The sequence below is a fragment of the Geotrypetes seraphini genome, chromosome 6 (assembly GCF_902459505.1).
Source record: "Geotrypetes seraphini chromosome 6, aGeoSer1.1, whole genome shotgun sequence".
In the NCBI taxonomy this organism is placed as follows: domain Eukaryota; kingdom Metazoa; phylum Chordata; class Amphibia; order Gymnophiona; family Dermophiidae; genus Geotrypetes; species Geotrypetes seraphini.
The window spans coordinates 217,357,082-217,376,908 of NC_047089.1; the positions used below are offsets into that span (position 1 = coordinate 217,357,082).

At 42.5% G+C, this 19,827-nt stretch overlaps 1 protein-coding gene across 1 annotated transcript; it reads right to left on the reverse strand.

Moving 5' to 3' along the window:
• Nucleotides 1-1,035: 1,035 nt before the first annotated feature.
• Nucleotides 1,036-7,991, reverse strand: LZTS1 (leucine zipper tumor suppressor 1). Its single transcript, XM_033950601.1, has 3 exons — nt 7,638-7,991; nt 2,275-3,105; nt 1,036-1,882 (listed from the first exon to the last, which is right to left on the reverse strand). Exons 1-3 carry the CDS (start codon nt 7,989-7,991, stop codon nt 1,208-1,210), a joined length of 1,860 nt encoding a protein of 619 aa, XP_033806492.1. The 3' UTR covers nt 1,036-1,207.
• Nucleotides 7,992-19,827: the final 11,836 nt, after the last annotated feature.

Here is a 19,827-nt window from a genome sequence, read left to right on the forward strand (position 1 = left end):
CCCCCAATACTAACCCCAACAACTCACAAACTGGAATAGTGAATGGTGGGAATAGTTAAGTGAATGGAGAGTAGGTTAGTGGGTATGTAAGAAGCAGTTAAGTAATTGGGGAGTGGGTTACTGGATGGACGGGTGGGTTCCCAGGACAGATTCTCTGTGCTTTGGGGGATCCCAGCCTGGACTAGGGAGCTTCCAATTTTTTTTTTTGAGGTGTGAATTATAATTACTACATTTACGCCGAGTTTTACTAAATCACAGAAGAGCTTCTTACCATGGGCTGGCGAGGTAAATGCTCTGACTCTCATAGGAATTGAATGAGCGTCGGAGCATTTTCCTCGCTGGCCTGCGGTAAGAAGCTCTTCCGCAGTTTAGTAAAAGGAGCCCTTAACCACTCAAGTTAAGCACAGTAGTAAGACTAGGGACATTATTACCAATTTAATATTACATTCTGATGTAAAAAAAAAAGTGCACTGAGCTAATAGCACACATTTTTATTAGCATGCATTTGCATACTATTGGCTTATTGCCTCCTGAGTTAAATTAAAAAAAAATCTTTTTTGATGAGTGCATGCTAAATTTCAGTGCATGTTGTTTTCTTTTACTATTTTATTACATTGGCCTTAATAAATCAGCTCAATTAATTCAGAAGGCCTTGGAGACCAAAGGCTTGGCAAAGAGCTAATTCTGGGTAGCCTCATCCTCGAATTTACAGCATCCAGGTAGCCTCATCCAAGAATTTACAGCATTAAATAAGGCCACTCGGGCTCATTTTCTTTTTCCTTTTTAAGATGCCTTGGAAGAAACTAGGGAGCTCTGAGTTTCATAGTCAATATTTCAGGGCTGCCGCCAGGACTTATTGACTTGTCAAATTACAATGGAACCAAGGGTTGCAGATTCCCACAGCTGAATGGCCTAAAGGTAAGAGCTAATATTTGCCAATTTATTTCTTTGCCAGAAGAGGCAGAGCAACACAGACCTTGTGGCTGCTGGTGTGTCTTGGGTGCAGGAAAAGGGGAGGGCAAGACACTTGGAGGTAACCTCATACCACATGGAGCAGGCAGTTGGTACCACAAGCACTGAAACACAGCACCACACATTTCCATAGAGGTACATTGGCCATCACATATCACAAGTCGTAAAGGTACACCAACGCAATACGACAATACGGCTGGGCCACTATTGGAAATGGACAGAAACAGAAATGCTCTCAAATTTCTGTGGCTATAATGTCTTCAAAGGGAACATCTATGTCTGGCAGATCAAGGTCTAGGCTGAACTCTTGGGCACCTCCTTCTTCATCATTTCCTGGAGATAGTTGTCGAAGAGATTTCTCTAAAGCCTGGTTCCTCTTGTACATTTGAAGATAATTCTGCTGTAGTTGCTTCTGATAGCGAATCACCTTCTCTTTCTCTTCCTTCCAAGTTTGCCGTTCATTCTGGAATACAGTAGTCATTTGCTCGTTGTTCTGCCTCTCTTCTTCCAACTCACATTTCAGCTCCTCCACCTCCTTCTGCAAAGCTTCGTTCCTGCTTTCCATACCACGTGAACTTTCCTTCTCATGGCTACTTTGGTCCCTGTGATGTGTTGTCGCAGCCCTGAATTCCAGGACCTCCTGCTCCAGATGCTTCACCTTCTCTCTCAGCAGCTCCGATTCATTCTTCTTGCGCTGCAGCTCATTTTCACATACCTCCAGATCTACATCCTTGGTGTGGAGCAAGTTCTCTATCTCCCGGGAGTGTTGCTCCTGTACCTCTAGTTTAACCTTGGCATCTTTCAGCTGAGCCTTCAAACTCAGTATCTCACTTGTCTTAAGGGACAGTTCCGACTGGGATTCCTTCAGCTGCTGTTTCAAGAGAGAGATCTCTCCAGACTTCTGGCACACCTGAAAAAGAGGAGATCACTTAGCAGTTCTTAATTTCAAAGCTTGTAGGCATTGAACCCTAGGACAAAGATCCTAATACCTCCTGGACTGGTTAGTCTCTGTGTCCCTAAGTTATCACCTCGAGGACTGGATGACTCAGGAGAAACATATGGTGTAGAAATTGGCACCTTTGGTCCTTAGAAACAATTTAAAAAAATCTTTGATGGAAAATTCCTGTGTGTGTAACATAATATGGAACTTTTCTAGTGTGAATTTTATATTTTGTTCGTCTGGTGAAAATATCCATTGATGAAGTTGCTTGTGTTATTACCCCTTCTGATATCTGGAAATATAATGGGATGCATTAATAAGGTTTTGTCAGATACAGCTGGTATGAGGTGAAGTTGACTTACCTCCCACTGTGTCTCCTCCAAAGCAGGTGCAAAATTAGTCTTCTCCTTTTCATAGGATTTTAGCCTAGACTCCAGCAGGTCTTGTTCTTTTAGCAATGTCTGCAGGTCCTCATGCAGCTGTTTCTTGTCCTGCTGCAGCTGGAAGACCTGAAGCTGCAAGATATGCTGGTTCCGCTGGGCTTTCTGAGAGTTCTGCCTCAACCTGGTGCTGCACTTCTGCTTCAGCATATCCATCTCCTCTATGCACCGTCGTTGCTTCTCCTCATAGACCTGGCAGGTAGCTACTTCCTTAGCCTCCATGTTGCTGTGTAACTCCTGTAGCTCCTCTTCCTTCTCCATCAGTCTCTGTTCCAGCTCCTGGACGGTGTTCTCATCGGTGGCAATGGGAGTGCGGATGCAGGAAATCTTTTCTGACACGTGATGGACTTTACTGGGCACGCTGATGATCTTATTGGAGTTCCCACCATCGGAAATGGACATGGCTTTCAGACTCAGCATGTTGCTGTCCTGTATCATTGCACACTGGGTGATATTGTGAGCAGAGCCCCCAAATCTATTGATGTGCCCCATGGGTGTAACCAGGGGGTCAAGCTGATAGCTGCTGGTTGTGCTACGTGTTGGAAGACTGGACATGGAGTTCCTACCAGAATCAGAGAGGGCTCCCCCCGAGTAACCTGAAGATTTGCTCTCTGGCTCCTTTGGTTTCTCCAAGGAGTGTGCATGTTGAGATGAACGGCTGCCATTTTCCGGGGAAGAATGAAGGTTGCTGCCAGAGCTTCGAGACTGCATAGGTTTGAGAGCTGTTGGCCTTAGGACATTTTTCTCAGCATCCTAGGGAGGAAACAGAGACTGGTCAGTAGTCAGAAAGAATTAAGCCTCACTCATTTTGTTACCTGCATGGTTGAGTAAAGGGTATCCAACCAACAATGGTCAAATAAGTCCTTCTTTCAAATCTGAGCCTATGCTTGGGTTTCAAATAAATAATGAAACGAGCATTTTTAATACACAATTTCAGCTCAGCTCTTCTCCACCTTCCCCTCCCTTTACTTCTTGCTTACATGGTTATAGCAGTCCTCCACATTAAGTAGAATAAACAGAAGGTCTGACTTTCAGTACTGCATGCATGTTCTGCTCCATGCTTCTTCCTACATCCAGCACAGGTCCCATTAAGACTTACTTTGCCGAGGCATGGAAAGGGAGATTCTGCTCTGTAATTCTAGGAACTGAAAATGCAAACCACACAATGCTGACAAAAAAAAGGGAGTAAAGATAATGCAGAACTCCAGTACAGTAACTCCCCTAATACAAAAGATATTTCTTGCAACATTTCTCCTAGGGTACTGCATTTGACTGAGGCAGATGGAGCAGCAGCGCATCCCAGCACCGATGCGATGGGTTTGTTGACCATCTGCTGTGTTTCCTCATTACATGATGCCAAAACAAAAGCTACATTTTTCAGCTGCATCACAAAATGCCTACCAGGGCTTCATGTGTGCCTTCATGCAGGAACAGTTCTGAGATTTCCCCCATGATTATGCTGCAGACTAAATGTTCTCACCAATGAGTGATACTATCGGGTAAGACCATGACCAGCTGCAACAGCCCCACTGTTCAGTCTGGGCTGCTTGCTGCATATTGTTCTACTTCCTTGCATTGGATGTAATTTAGCGATAACATAAATAGGTAGATGATGTACCATGCAACCACAAATCAACAAAACATACAAAAATCATTCGCGGTCATGAGAAACTTGAGGCAAGTTTGAAAATTCTTCGACAGAACACAATTCCAGTTCTTGGTCCAGTCCCTAGTCCTAGGTCTTTTAGAATCTAGACTACTGCAACATACTCTATCTCCCCTGCCCCGCAACCATGATAAAACAACTACCAACAGTTCAAAACACAGCGCTAAGACTTATCTACTCACTGAGGAAACACGACCACATCACGGCGGCATACCTCGACTCACACTGGCTCCCAATACAAGCATGAATACAATTCAAATTCTACTGCCTACTTTTTAAAACCATAAACGGAGACAGCCCAGCCTACCTAAACAACTACCTAATCCAAACTACCTCAACCAGCCACAGGAGAACCCTCAAACCGTTCACGCATCCCCCAATCAGAGACGTCAAACGAAAAAAACTGTATGATGGCCTTCTAGCCACACAAGCAGCAAATTTAGACTACCAACTCTCCAATTTACTGATAACAGACCCAGACTACAAATCATTCAGAAAAGAAATAAAAACCATGCTATTCAAGAAATTCTTGAAGACAAACTAACACTGCAAGACTCATCCCAATTCTCTGAAGCAACTCGCTCTTCTCTTCAATTCCTCTGGAAATGGCCAGATAACTTATTTTGTAATCCCCCTTGAACCACAAGGTATTGGCGAATTAGAAATCACTAATGTAATGTAATGTAATGTATCTAGATAGAAATATTTGAACTGATAATAGGAGGTCAAGCTAGGTAATGAGTGGGGGGCAAGACAAAGCAACATTTCTGCATGATAGCATATCCCTCTTCCCCCCACTTTTAAATTAGCAATATTTGTAAGACATAGGGCCTTCTATGCAGGAAAAAAACCCATCACTTCTCTAGCCAGTTTCAACTACTCAGTAAGGCTGCTATTATATTTCATAGCATCATTCAACAAATTATTCTATGTGGGAGTGAAGTCTGGATTTTCTACAGATTTGGACAGAATCTCAGTATAATCCTTGAAGCTGGTACTCGTTATCTACTTTTGCACACCAAATTTACATTGCAGCTTGATTTCAAATTCAGATGAGCTACATTCTATTTTTTATGTTGGTTTTCTTATGAAGGCTTTTATCTATGCTGGCTCTTTATGATGCAAACAGTTATTCCTCCTAAGACCAATAAGTATACTGGGAGAACATAACCGAAGATATTAATATATCAAAATTTATTAAATTTGAATACAGTATAATCTCGTTATAACGGACTCACTTATAACAGTACCTCGACTATAGCAGAAGATGTCCGTTGGTCCCAGCCGAGCGCCTTTATAAACATGCAGAAAATCATTGCATATAGCGCACTCGCATATAACAGACTTTCGGATATAACGGACAACTAATTTGTTCCCCAGAGCTGCTTTTAGCTGTAGTTTTATTTGGCTATAACGGACATGCAGGTTCCGCCTACAAGGCGCGTGGTGTGCCGGTGATATAGTATCAAAATGCAGCGCAGAAGAAAATGACAGAGTATTTTTCTTTCCAGTACAGGACGACATAATGCTTTAGAACATCTTTTAGTGTTCTGGTTTTGCAATCATTTCGTGCCATACCAATGTTTTGCTGAGTTTTGTTTTTTGATGTTGTTGATATGCTTGTGCAGTGACTGTTGTTCATTGATTGTATGTTGTTTCAAGTTGACCTAAATAAAGTTTTTAAAAAATACAACTCTGGATATAACGGACTCTGGATATAACAGACCGTTTTCCCAGGTCCCTTGAAGTCCATTATAACGAGATTATACTATATAAATATGTGATAGATCCTCAGTTGACACAACTCAAAAGTCAGGACAAGCCTACAATATTGAGCTGAGAGAAGTGTAACCCAACAGGGTTATTCAAATGTGTAGCATCCCTGGACCCATAGTGATTTTTGTGAAAAAATGTGCAAAAACACACAAACAAAATAATTATATGTCAATTGTGATCTCTGCAGTATTGTGTGAAATAAAAATTGCTACAATTTCAAAATCAATGAGGTTCAACTTTCAAGAATATGTCCACCTTCAATGTTGAAATAAGCACATAAAATATACCAGGCTTTTAAGAACTAATCCCCTCTTCCAAACTGTGCTAGCAGTTTTTAGCGTAGAGAGCCGCGCTGAATGGCCCGTGCTGCTCCCAACACTCATAGGAACTCTATGAGCGGCGGGAGCAGCGCGGGCCATTCAGCACGGCTCCCTGCGCTAGAAAACAGTTAATACAGTTAATACAGAATACAGCCATAAAATTAATTTACAATGCGAAAAAATATGATCACGTTTCCCCACTATTCAAAGATGCTCATTGGCTACCAATTAGCCATAGGATAACGTTTAAAATAATGCTTCTCATTTTTAAAACTTTATCATCTAACGAACCACAATTTATTTCCAGATCACTCATTCCACACAAAACCCAACGTACACTTTGTTCATTAGATCTAAATTTACTTTCCGTCCCATCTTTGAAAATTATAGGGACTAGGAGATCGGACATGTTTACAGTGATGGGACCACAATGGTGGAATGCCTTTCCTCAGTTCATTAGAATAGAAAAAGACCTCGCAACATTTAAAAATTTTTTAAAAACTTATTTATTTAATGATGCTTTTAACTCCTGAAAACAACTTACGTTAGGGTCACTTTTTTAATTGTGCTTTGGCCTCATAACCCCTTACCTTTTGTAACTTTTTAATTTTTTCCTCCCACTTCAAGTACGTATTATACTTAAATTATTGTTAGAATATTAGTATCTCTGTTTCTTTACTTGAAAATGTACATCGCTTAGTAATGCTAATAGGCGATTCATCAAATATTTAATAAACTTGAAACTTGAAAACTGCTAGTGCAGTTTAATAGAAGAGGCCTTAAATGGAACAGAGAAGTACTTATCTCCCAATAAAGTCACTGATAGTCCATTGTTCTTGCCATAATATTGCCATATTTTTAACCATTTATTTTGGTTCTACCTTTTATTTATGCATTTTGGTTGTTTATGCTTCTACTGCCTCATTTTATGCTTTATTTATATATTTGGTCTAATATGCTTTATATATACAATTTTATGGTTTTATATGTTATACTTTTTTTAAGGATACATTTATGTTTATGTTTCATGGTTTTAATATAATTTTTGTATATGTTGCAACTCTTCCCACAGTGTCCCCTGAGGAAGGCATCTTCTACACGCCAAAACTGGGATCCTTGTCGGGACCTATTGTTTCCAATAAAGACTTTTTTTGGGTTGAAAAGACATCCACCTTGTCTTGCATGACCAGATGTGGGGTTGTCAGGACAGGTTTGGGAATTCCCTTGTTAAGTGTACCATAGGCTGTGTTTTGAACACCAGATCAACAAGAGGCAAACAAAATATTTGGACCTCAAGAAACATTTTTGAAAGGCCCCTTTCTCCAGCTTCTCTGGGTTCCTTACTACATTGGAGTCTGGGCACTAGAAGTCTCCTAAGCGCCCACCTCCCAGAGTCACGGAACATATAAATGGGTAATAATCCCAGGTAAAGGGCCCAGAAATAGACACACATATGACTCCCTAATGTCCACAGCAGAGTTCCCATCCACACAGTCATGCATGGCCATATGATTTGTACTCACCACCTCCAACTGGTTGGAGAAATGCATCAGCTTTGGCGGATTGGTGCAGTTGGAAAACTCGGCACTTACGGTGCCCTGACTCCCCAGGTCTCCGCTAGACAACGAGGAGTAGTCGGGCCTCTGGGGCTCTCGAGACTTTTGGCTGACCTTGATATAAAAGAAGTCTTCATTCTTGCCCATTTTGGAACTGGACTTCCCGTGGCCAGACTCCTGTGAGAAGCCAAATTTTAGCAGCCCGTCCGAGTACCTGTTCAGCTTCTTCAAATGGGATGACTTTCGAAATTTGTATTGAGAAGTCCGGCAGTGTTTGCTGCTGAAATTATGCCCAGAGATAAGGCTGCTGACACTTCCCATAATGGCTCAGCACCAGAAGCATGTGCTGGTTTCACTAACAAGGAGCTCTTGGAAGGACCTTAGTACTCTTACAGTCATAATAAGTCCCCAGTCATCTTCAGTACCTTCAAGCCTAAGTAAAAGAGAGTAAACAACAGTGAGAACTTGGCTTTTGTTCATGATAAACTACAAAACATTTCTGAATACTAGAGTTAGATCTTAGATAGGGGAGCCTGGCAGTTACCAAGGGTGCCCTCAGAGGAAGGGTGCTGCCAGCCTCTCCCAGCAGCAGCATTAGCGGTTGTAATGTGTAAGGGCCACTGCAAGGACCCCCATTGAGAAGCACCAACAGGTGAAGCAGTGTGGAAGTCATGCGGGTCAACCTTTAACTGGTTGAATGCCCTGTGCCTGTCATATGGCATTCAACCAATCAGAACTCAGCTTACATGGCTCTTTTACTCATATGCTTGTTACAGCTAGAAAAGAAGAACCAGAGGGGCAAAATCTGTGTGCCTGAGTTTCTGTGCCTGTTTGCTCGGAGCTGCTACTTCTGGCCAACAGTTCCTGTCTTCTGCCATTTTCATTTACATTGGGCAGACCAAGATGGAAAAAGAAGGCAGTGCCGTGGCGCTGAATAGGAGGACTTATTTCAGGCTGACAGCACTGTGGCTAGAGCTGCTCCTGATAATAAGGGAGAAGAAAAGATGTTTTTAAATCTATAACTGATCTGTATAGTTATTAGGAAATGGAGAGAGAAAGGTGAGATAATGCCAGGAGGGTGGGGAGACAGGTCAGATTTAAATTGTGAATACTCATATTTAACTGGAGGAAGGGAAGTTCCAACTCAGCTACCAAAAGTCATTGAAGAGGGATTCCCACCCATGCCCTCTCTTCACAGACCCTCTCCTCCCAGTAGCTGCCTTCATCTTTTGGTTTGTTGAGTGGCTTTGGCCCAAGAGCAGCAAAGCCCGTGGGCCCTAAGGCGATTCGTCATCTGTTCTCACACATTTTAAGCCGCATTAACACCTAACACAACTTAGTAAAATTGCCTCTAAGCCTCTTAATCATTCATACCATAAAAACTGTTCTAGGCTCTATCAGAGTGTGGCAATTTGCTAAAAATAAAAAATAAACAAAAATCAAGTTAGGGTTGGGATAGAGGGAAGAAGGAATTCTACCTTTCACTTCAAATAAAAAGCATGGCAGAAAATCAGTATTGGACTCAGACAAACCTTGCACAGGCATGATGGCTAGCAGTTAAGTTACCAAGTCACCCAGTTCTAGGAAATTTTTGGCCAATCTTGTATTTTTGACAACCTCGTCTTAATCAGAGGCAGTGGTCACCTTTTAGGCTGAAAAGGCCCCCAAGTCTCTGGCCTTCAAGTTCTCTAATAATTGCTGATATTATAGTGAACAAAATATTGGTTAGATCAAGGCGTCAGTGTCCCACTCCATTCTGCCACCTATAATCCTGCATCTTTGAATTCAATTGGTAGAATCAGACACTGTTAACACCACTACCCTGCTGTGGGATGTAAATTCAAAAACAAAACTGGTCAAGTTTCCCTTCTAGTATCGGGGAATTTGGCAGCTCTGTGGCAGGTTTTCAGAAAGGTTTCTGTTTTGCATATTTCTGTTGATCCTGAAGCCTTTGGAGCAACAGCTGACAGGAAAGCACAGTAAGCTGACCACCAGCGATCAAAGAATTATGGAAGAGAGTATGAGGACAGAAAAGACACAGCTTCCAGCTCAATCAGACCACTGGCTTTATTCTATGAAATGAGAGGAAAGGAAATGGGAATGGGGACTTGTATACCGCTTTTTTGTGGCTTTGACATTCAAAGCGGTGGGCACTGGAGCAGGGTTACCAGATTTTCTGGAACTGAAATCCTGATTCATGGCCTTGCCCGCAGGCCGGCCCAGTTCCGCCCCTCCCCCTCCCCCTGTTCACGTGTAGGGAGGGCATCTGCATGTACGCTGGTGTGACGCGATGATGTCACACGCATGCACACATGTGTGTGATATCACCACATTGGGATTACGTGACTTGCCCAGGATCACAAGGAACAGCACTGGGATTTGATCTCACAACCTCTGGGTGAAGAGGCAGCAGCTCTACCAGTGAAAATACTTCACAACAAATACACATGAGCATGTTCATTGAAATGTGATAAAATTTTATACCTACTGCACCCTAAGTGGAAAAAGTTAAAGTGTGCCATGTGCAAAGCCTGGGTGATAAATGTCGGGGATGAGGCAAGCATCTGCTCTGCATTTTCCACTGGGGGCAGACATTTACTGCATGGTAAATGCATTGGCAGATGCACCAATGCACCCATGCTATCAGTCGATGAGGCTGAGGCTGTGCAGAGGAGCGAAGGAGAGACTGGGCAGCATAACTGTGCAGCTCTGGAGCCAGACTACCCTGCATTAAACTGCTTCAGCCCAACAGGTACCAACATTAAATATGTAATAAAAAAATAAAAAAAAGAGCAGAAGGGGAGAGCATTGCTGTACCGGGCATCTTCTTTCTGTTCATCAAATTCTGCCTTAAATCTACCTCTTTGGGATAGCATTTTGTTGATATGCCAACCCCACCTGACTAGGGAGAGGGAGGGAGAAGGGGTATTGGTTTTATGCCTGATCTGACAGATATCTGACTTTGTTTTGAATTTTCTGTAAAACTAAGGTTACCAGATTTTCCAGAACGGTTTACATGCATTTATTCAGGTACTCAAGCAGTTTTCCCTCTCTGTCCTGGCGGGCTCACAATCTATCTAAAGTACCTGGGGCAATGGAGGGATTAAGTGACTTGCTCAGGGTCACAAGGAGCAGCGTGGGTTTGAACCCACAACCACAAGGTCCTGAAGCTTTAGCTTTAACCACTGCACCACACTCTCCCCTTAATGCTGCTATTCTTTGGAATTCCGGAATCTTGTTTACTCTTTGAGATTCTGGAATGTTGCTACTCCTTGGGTTTTGGCCGGGTCCTAGGGACCTGGATTGGCCACCGTGAGAACGGGCTTGATAGACCATTGGTCTGACCCAGTAAGGCTATTCTTATGTTACAGTCAGGGAGCAGGTTCTGATCAGGGTGTTCCTAGCTACTGTACAGTCTTAACATCCTTTTTTTAAAAAACAAAACCCTTCTTTATCTTCCTCCTCGGAGATTGCTGGGGCCGACCGGGTGCCATTAAGTACACGCCACAGAACGCTTTAACAGAAACACATGGGGTTTTTTTTAAGCTGCTTTAATTAAAGGCCATCATTAATCGGCGTTGACAGCAATGGTGGCATCTCACATGATTACAGGGTTGGTGAGTGACGGTGCTGCTGGGTGCTGGCAGGTTGAGGCCTCGCACAGATAAAAAGACCAGCACTAGAAGATCAGACATAGTGGTAAAAACAGAAAAACAGTACTACTAATTGAAGTGTCTGTACAAAGCAGCTATTAAGTACTACATACAGAGAGACAGAAGATCATCAGTCTAAAAAGAATGCATTTAGCTCATAACCCCCTCATCCTAAGCACCCTGAGAAACTCCCTAAGCCCCTACTTGTCCTGTTTTCTGTTAATTTACTTTGTAGGCGCTACTGAGCAGGGACCGTCTCTTAGGGTTACGTCTGGATTTACCCGGATATGTCCTCTTTTTAGAGGGCATGTCTGGTTGGCTTTTCATAACCCGGCCCTTTCTCCGGGTTTTGAAAAGAAGATTGCGTCGGGAGGGGCATTTGCTCATGGGCGGATGCCCTCCCGATCGAGATGAATAGGCTGAGAGGGGGGGGGGGCTAGCGGCGAGGCTGGGACGTGGGTGTAATGGGGCCGGGATGGGTAGAACTGGGGGGTGACGGATTTTACATATGTAAAATCTGGTAACCCTACCGTCTCTTAAATATGCGTATGTCTATCAGCGCAATAGAAATGTTAAAGAGATGAAATCATAGATCAGGAAAATATAACAGAAGTACAGAAATAGAGCAGCCAGAAATGTCCATTTTATATTGTTTCTGGGAATGTTTGTTTTATTCATTGTCGTCTGGCCGTTTTATGGTCGTGGGAGTGAAACTATTGAGTGCAGAGTCTCTCTGACTGACTCTGCACATGTGCACTGCTTTGTGTATGTGAAATGAGCGTCTTCTGCGCATTAGTATGCACGGCAAACAATAAAACACAAAGTTTCATGATTTTTTTTTTCTTCTGCTTTTCATTTGATAACATGGGATATCCCCATATTTTTCCAAACAAATACGCAGCCCTACAAAGAATTTCTGCCTTGATATGCCTGTGTATATTATACCTTGTGACCTTCAAACGGAAGCTGTTTGGCATAGTTCAAATAGTACGACAAGTGAGGAAAGAATGCAGAGTTTCGAGATTATTAAAAGGCCGATATCCCGCCTAATCAGGCTTCAAGGCAGTTTACATAATTAAAACAAAGGGGAATACATAAAATGTAAAAATAAATGAACGGACCACAGTTAATCATGAAATACAAATCAAAACAGAGACTGAAACAGAAACAAGGGAAATAGGGGAAGTGCTACATTATTCGGATAGAAAAGAAGAGAGAGAGAGAGAGAAAAAAAATGGGGAAGGACATTAGGTTGTGAAAGTTTAAAAGCCGACGTTAATGCCATTCTGAAAACCATGTAAGACCAGGAGTGTCCAACCTTTTGGCTTCCCTGGGCCGCATTGGCCGAAAAAAATGTTTCTGGGGACGCACAAACGCGCAAACGCTGCAGCAAGACAGAGGAGGGAGCCGGCAAGACGGTAAACACCCGGGGGCAGCAGAAGAAAACACTGCATCGTCCTCGACCGGGGCCACACAAAATACTTCACGGGGCCGCAGGTTGGACACCCTTAAAAGGCCGATCATAGGTCAAAGGCATCTTTGAACAGGAATGGTTTTTAGTTCCGATTTGAAGGTGTTTAATGAAGTAATTTCTCTTATGTGGTTTGGAGCTGAGTTCCACAGCATAGGGGCGGTAACGGAGGAACTGTTATTTCGCATGGTGTTACTGTGTCTTGAGGAAGGGACCGAAAGCATGACTGATGGAATTAATTCCAAACATTCTTCCTGTAAATATGCATGCATGTGTTGGGAGGCGTTGTGTGTTTGTGTGCACATGTTTATGTCTCTTTGTGCATGTCTGTTTATATGGGTGTATGCTTGTTTGCGTGGGTGTATGTGTGCATGCGTGTGCGTCTTCTGTGCGCGTGTCTGATCAGGAGAGGACATGAGAGGGGAAGGCAGTTTGAAAGATGGAAGCTCTGCCCCTGGCAACGGATGTAACTTGACAATGCACATAGCAACCAACAACAATACTGTATGATTTGTGAAGCCCTTTCAACAATAGAATTAATGACAAATAACATGAAATAAAAAAGGGATAGAGGCTTTTTTTTTTCTCCACGAGGATCATTTGCATCCTTTGTGTATCTGTGGGGTCTGCATGTGTTCATGTGAGTGCTCGTGGATTTACCAGGACATGTCCTCTTTTTAGAGGACTGTCCAGGCATCCGGATGGCTTTTTAAAACCCGGCACTTTGGAAAAGCTTACAGCTCAGGACCGCGTCAGGAGGACATCTGCACATGCGTGGATGTAACTTAGTGACATCACATCTGTGCATGCGCAGATGCCCTCCCGACATGGATCCGAGCATGAGAAGAGCCCGGGGCTGGGGTGGAATGGGGCGTGACTTGGGCGGAACAGGATGGGGATGGGTGGAACTAGGCGGGCCTAGGGACAGGGCCATGAGTCCAGATTTTATGATCATAAAATTTGGTAACCCTTTAATATCTATGTGGGAGTGTGTGGTGCATGGGTTAGAGCTACAGCCTTAGCACCCTGAGGTTGTGGGTTCAAATCCCTCACTGTTCCTTGTGACCCTGGGCAAGTCACTTAATCCCCTCATTGCTCCAGGTTCACTATAGTTTGAGCTGACTGGGACAGATAGGAAAATATGATACACTGCCTGAATGTAAACCACTTAGGGGAGCACTAGCAGTGGGTAGACTAGGAGTAGTAGGGGTTAAGGGAAATTGCAGAGGAGTAGTTTTTGAGAGCAGGGCAGTATGGGAGTAGTTTTTTTTGAGATGGTGCACTCTGTGAAGTGGTGGGGCAATTAGGGGTAGTGTTTTGGAGGGGAGCAGTTTGCAGTGGGTAGTTTGAGGAAAGGGCAGCCTTAGGGGTTGTATGGCAGTTAAGGTAATATTTAGGGATGTGCACTTTGTGAAGTGGTGTGGCAGCCAGGATAGTTTGGGGTTGTGGTATGGTATGTTGTGTGGGGGCAGGTCCAGGTGAGTAGTTTCTGGACTGTGGAGTCAGTCTGGGGATGAAGCATTTGTGAGGGAGCAGTTTGGGGTTTTGAAAAGTGGGAAATGCCACCTTTTAAACTGTCTTGCCCTGTTGCTAACTGCTACATTTCATTTACATTTGTTATAGAAGCTGGAACTCCTTTTCCCACAGAAATGCACTGAAGCTTTTTTTTTTTTTTTTTGGGGGGGGGGGGGAGATAATTTCTCTGGAGCCTCTGGTCCAATTTGGCCCATTTTTCCCTCATGACAAGTTTTATCCCATTCCATTTTATTTTGGGAGTTATTTTGCCCCTGGACAAATCATTTACAATCAGTTAATAAAATAAAAAAAAATCTTTCCAACTACTGTTAGGTTGGAAAGAATAAAAAGCGCCAGTAGTAAATGGGAGAAGCTGAGATTTGCTAAAATTTAGCAGATAAACTTATTTGAATGTGTACATATGTCTCTTCATTTGACGCGCAAAACACAGGGGAAACAAATCCACAGGGAACAGAATAGTAGAAAAAAGTGGAATTGTCCAATAAGAAAAGGTGCACACAATAAAAGTGTCTTTTAACTCATCTGGTTAATCTGGTTATTCTTTATTCTTCCAAAAATACTCGACCCGACATGTACATGTTTCGGCCCTACGGCCTGCGTCAGGAGTCTACAAATCATGTATAAAATCATATGAACACATATAAAAACATATAAACAATATGATGATAAAATATATATATAATAATAAAAACATTATGAAGAAACAGCAAATTACATGTAAAAGTTTAAAAATATAAATGCAAAGCAACATATTCTTTAATGAACAGAACATAAAGGATAAAAATGAATAATAACCAATATCATATAAATCTATCATATAAATATCACATAAATTTAAAAACAAATATAATATAGATATCACAACAAAACAATATAGATATTCTATATATTATATTATCAATAGGGATCAATATATTATTACTGGGAAAATTATATATAATCAATAAACAAAAAGCAATCAGTATATTATCAATAAGAATCAATATATTATTATCAATAGAGCAAAAAGAATCTGTATATTACCAATAGGAATCAATATATTATTACTAGAAAAAATATATATAATCAATGAATAGAAAGCAATCAGTATATATAATCACTAAAAGCAAAATATAGTATAAAATTTGAGAAAATATTAGGGAAATGTTAAACCAATGAAACCAATGTATACTTAAAAATAAATCATTCACATTAAAAAGAACAAATGCCAATATTAAAAAGTGAATATTAAAATGACTAAAACAAACTAAATAAGATGAATAAGATGTAAGAACACTGCAATACCTTGGAGATCTTTGGGTATATATTTGGCTGCAACATTAGAGATGAGCCAGCCTGTTTAAAATACAATTTTTTCCAATGAGGCCTGACATTGAAAAGAATTTGACACCCTAGGCTAGATCAGTGCAGAGAAGAAGGAATTCCCTTTCTTTCCCCCAGTAAGGGGACAAATTCTATAAGGAACTGTATAGATTTATGTGGCAAGAATATGCATTAAGCATACGTTCATGAAATATATGTTAACACATACACAAGTAAAGGATCCATTTTGACTACACTCTTATTTTGTAAGCACGTGCCAGTGTTCGATGGCATGTACTTAGCAGATGAGTCTTCACATGGGTGGAGTTTGGGCAGGATGCTTATCACTTATACTGGGCTGCATAAATAGCAGTCGTATCTTTAAGTGGTTCAGCTTATGCAGTCAAGGGAAAAAAAAATCCTCTATTTGGTAGTTAGACCCTGCCCAGTGCATCCCAGAATACACTGGGTAGGCCAGGGCTCTGCCATTTTGATGACGCCCCAGAGGGAGAAGGAAAAGATTCTTTCTCCCTCCTGGCCTTTTTTAAAGGGATGTCGGGGTGTGGGGTGGGCTCCTAAGCTACCATAAGAACATAAGAATAGCCTTACTAGATCAGACCAATGGTCCATCTAGCCCAGTATCCTTCCTGTCTTCATGGAGGCCAATCCAAGTCACAAGTACCTGGGAAACTCAGAGAATGACCTGGAGACAGAATTTGTCCCCGTAGTTAACTGCGGGAAACCATCCATCCCCATGTCATTCTTTAAGGAGAGAGGGAAGAATCAGAGTATGAATGGGCACAACCACTAGTCCTCAAGCCTTGCATTGAAGAATGCTGATGTAGAAGGGCTGAGGTTGAGATTGACACTAAAGAATGACATAGGATGGTTTCCCACGATTATCTAAGGGAACAGTAACAAATTCCTTGGGTCCTGCCTTGGGCGGGGTTGTTGGGTCCTGCTTCAGGACAGGGTCTGATCCTGCCTCAGGGCGGGGTGTCTGGTCCTGCCTTGGAAGGGGGGTGTCTATTCATGCCTCAGAGGGGTGGTGGTGGCAGGGTTGGGGTTGGGCCTGCCTGCCTGCCTGGGAGAGGGTCCCACTGGACCACCAGGGCTAGGGCTTTGGGGAAAGCAAGTTCAGGGCAGGGTGGTTGGGTTGCTTGGACAGGTGGGGTGCTATTAGACACCAAACTGACAAAAAAAATCCCACTCTTCAAAGCATAGGGTATAAACAGGGGAGGAAAGGGATCTCAGAAACCTGCTTGGTGGCAGGGAATAAACCTCAGATAAGTCTGACAAGGTTCCACATTTCATTCATTGATCCTGAAAAACTTCCTCCTTCCTATTTTATTTCTTTTCAACTTATAGTAATTTAAATTCTTTTATTAATGATTTGTCTTAAAATCTTCTCCATTAAATCTTCATTAAAACCATATTCATATGAATGGTATTCAGTATATCTTCAAGATATTTATCTTAAATGTTGCAGGCAGCCACAGCCCAACGGGACCCATTTCGCCACCTTCTTGGTTCTGAGGGGATTTTTTTCTCCCCAGTAACTGTAAATAATGTGTTGCATGTGTCTGGCACATGGAAACAATTATATTATGTTCAAAACTCAAGTGAGAGAAGACTAAAACTGAACTTGTTTTGTCCAGTCCTCTGAGGACGACAAGAAATGTGTTTGGTCTTGACAGCTGCTGCCTGTTACTCTATTATTTTTTAAATTCCATTGAAAGCCTGGGATGCAGCGAGCCAATGGAGAAATTATGGAGCATGAGTCAGGAAAGGAACAAACCAACTACACGTCCCACTTCTTGCACAAAATAACCTTGTGCATTGTTTCTGCATGGCTGCTGGTTCCATTTTCAGGTATTGTTCAGCAGAGGAGAAGGAAAGGGAGGGAGGGGAGAAAGACCAAGAGGAAAATAAGCAAGGTAAGGAGAGAGAGAGAATCTAAAGAGGAGAAAAGCAAGTCAGGGAAAAGAGATGGAGAAAAAGAGGAAGCAAAGGAAGGAAAGAGAACACATTCTATGCCAAAGGACCACATACTGCATTAATAATAGAAAGCAGGTACTGACTTATCCAAAGCAGTGCACATTGCAGTGATAACAGTAAAAGGTATTTACCAAAGGATCACACATTAGGTGCTGCCTCTTTTACAAAGCTGCAGCAGCACCTCTCCCATGGCAAATGCACCAAAGTCCATTCAATTCCAATGGGCTTCGGTGCATTTGTCACAGAAGAATCGCTACCACTGCTTTGAAAAAGAGCCCTTAATAAAGCAGTGCACACTGCAGTGATAACACTTAGATGCTAATTTTCCATTAATAATAGAAAACACTTAGATGCTAATTTTCTATTAATAATAGAAAACAGGTACTGACTTATCCAAAGGAGTGCACATTGCACTAGAAATGACAAGCTGTTGCTGATCTACCAGTGGGGTGTACAACAGATTGATAATATTGGGAAGGTGCCAGTTTACCAAAGGAGCACATACTGCATCGATAGCAGTAGAAAGGTAGCAAAACTGTGCTTAGCGCCGAAATAGGGTACGTAGAATGTTCAGTGGGTACTAACGCTGGGGACAACATGTGTGCAAGTAACGTTTAAATGTATTCAGCACTATGCAAATGATGTCCTTACCTATTCCCACCCAATGCTCAGAAACAGTGCAGAAATCAAACCCTGCCCAGGAGTACGGCTCGGAGCTGGCATTAGGGTGTCTGAGGAGAGATTTCTCCTGAGATTCTTAGGATCGACCTGTGAAGGACCCAGCTCTAAGGGGGTGGGGGTGCCTCAGATCGCCAGAGCACACATCCATAATGAAGGCATAACGCATACTCGAATATTTACGTCCTGTTCGCTGTTCTATCTGTTGAAATCCACTTGTCAGAACAGGTTCTCTGCTCCTCATGAGGATGGCTGCTGGAGGCCTCACTTCTCTTCAAGAAGTCTCTCAGTGCCCTCTTCCTCAGCTTGCATGCGTGCGGAGACAGGCGGGCACAATGCAAGCAACACTGGTCCTCGTGCACCGGACCCAAGCAGCGGATGCACAATTCATGAGGATCCAGTGTACTCATCCTTTTTCTGCATCCCAGACATTTCCTTGATGTTTCTGGCATCTTCATGATGGTAAGTAGAAAAATTGTAATAGTAAGTAGAAAAGTTGTAATGGAGAGCTGTAGAAAGTCCAACCGATGGGAACGGGCGGAGACTAAAGACTGTGGATTAGGGGTAGCAGGGGGAAATGGGTAGTACTCAGGCATGCCCAGTGGGGCCCGGGCACTGCACGTGCTCAGAGAGAGAGAGAAAAAAAAATCTCTCTGAGCTATTGGAGAGCTTATCCGCAAATTGGGAGCTGTTGGGACATCACCCATATGTGGCTGACTCATCCTGCTTGTCCTAGGATAATTTGCATACAATTAGCATTGGGAAATTATTTTGCTGCACTGTTCCATACAGTGCTGGAGTTTTGAACATTAAGAAGGGACTGATTTGCCATAGCACATGCACTACACTGATAACATTGAAAGGTTGATATATAATACCTTCTCCCATAGAACATAAAGTCAGAGCACACATACTCATTTGTATATGCAGCTGACCCAGATTGATGTCCTTGGAAATGTGCTAGAATGTCTAGCTACCAGATCTGTTAGTGTGGGAATTTGAGAATCCACTTGGGAACTCAGAGGTCAGGAGCAGAACTATGGGGAAACTTCTGATATGGTCATTCAACCATACAGTAAAGAGAGAAAAGCGTGGGCAAGTCTCTGGAATACTGCTGGTTCACACGTACATGGGTTCTGGCAGGTGGCAAGAAGCAGGGAAGAATTCCATGCCAGCCCCAGGTTGAGAGAAAAGCAGGAGGGAAGCATTTCTTTTGAGATGGAAATTATGGAGTTCATAAGTGCTATTAAACATTGAACAATCTTTCCCGGTGATGCTCCTCAATGCATGCATATTGCATACCATCTGTATTTACCAAATCATTGCACACTGTAGTGATAAGATGCCAATTTACCAAAGGAATGTGCACTGCAGTAACACTGAAGCGCTTATTAATCAAGGAGCACACATTACATTAATAATAGCAAACAGGTGTTGATTTATCAAAGGAGTGCACACTGCATCGATACAGTGAGAAGGTGCTAATTTACCAAAAGAGCACACACTGCATTAATAATGC

What these genes read in the sequence shown, in the direction of transcription:
- LZTS1 (XM_033950601.1), bottom strand. Translation starts at nt 7,991, where the DNA reads ATGGGAAGTGTCAGCAGCCTTATCTCTGGGCATAATTTCAGCAGCAAA. An exon ending in TCTCCAACCAGTTGGAGGTG is followed by an intron (nt 3,106 to 7,637) that starts GTGAGTACAAAT and finishes TTTCCTCCCTAG; the next exon opens with GATGCTGAGAAAAATGTCCT. An exon ending in TGGAGGAGACACAGTGGGAG is followed by an intron (nt 1,883 to 2,274) that starts GTAAGTCAACTT and finishes CCTCTTTTTCAG; the next exon opens with GTGTGCCAGAAGTCTGGAGA.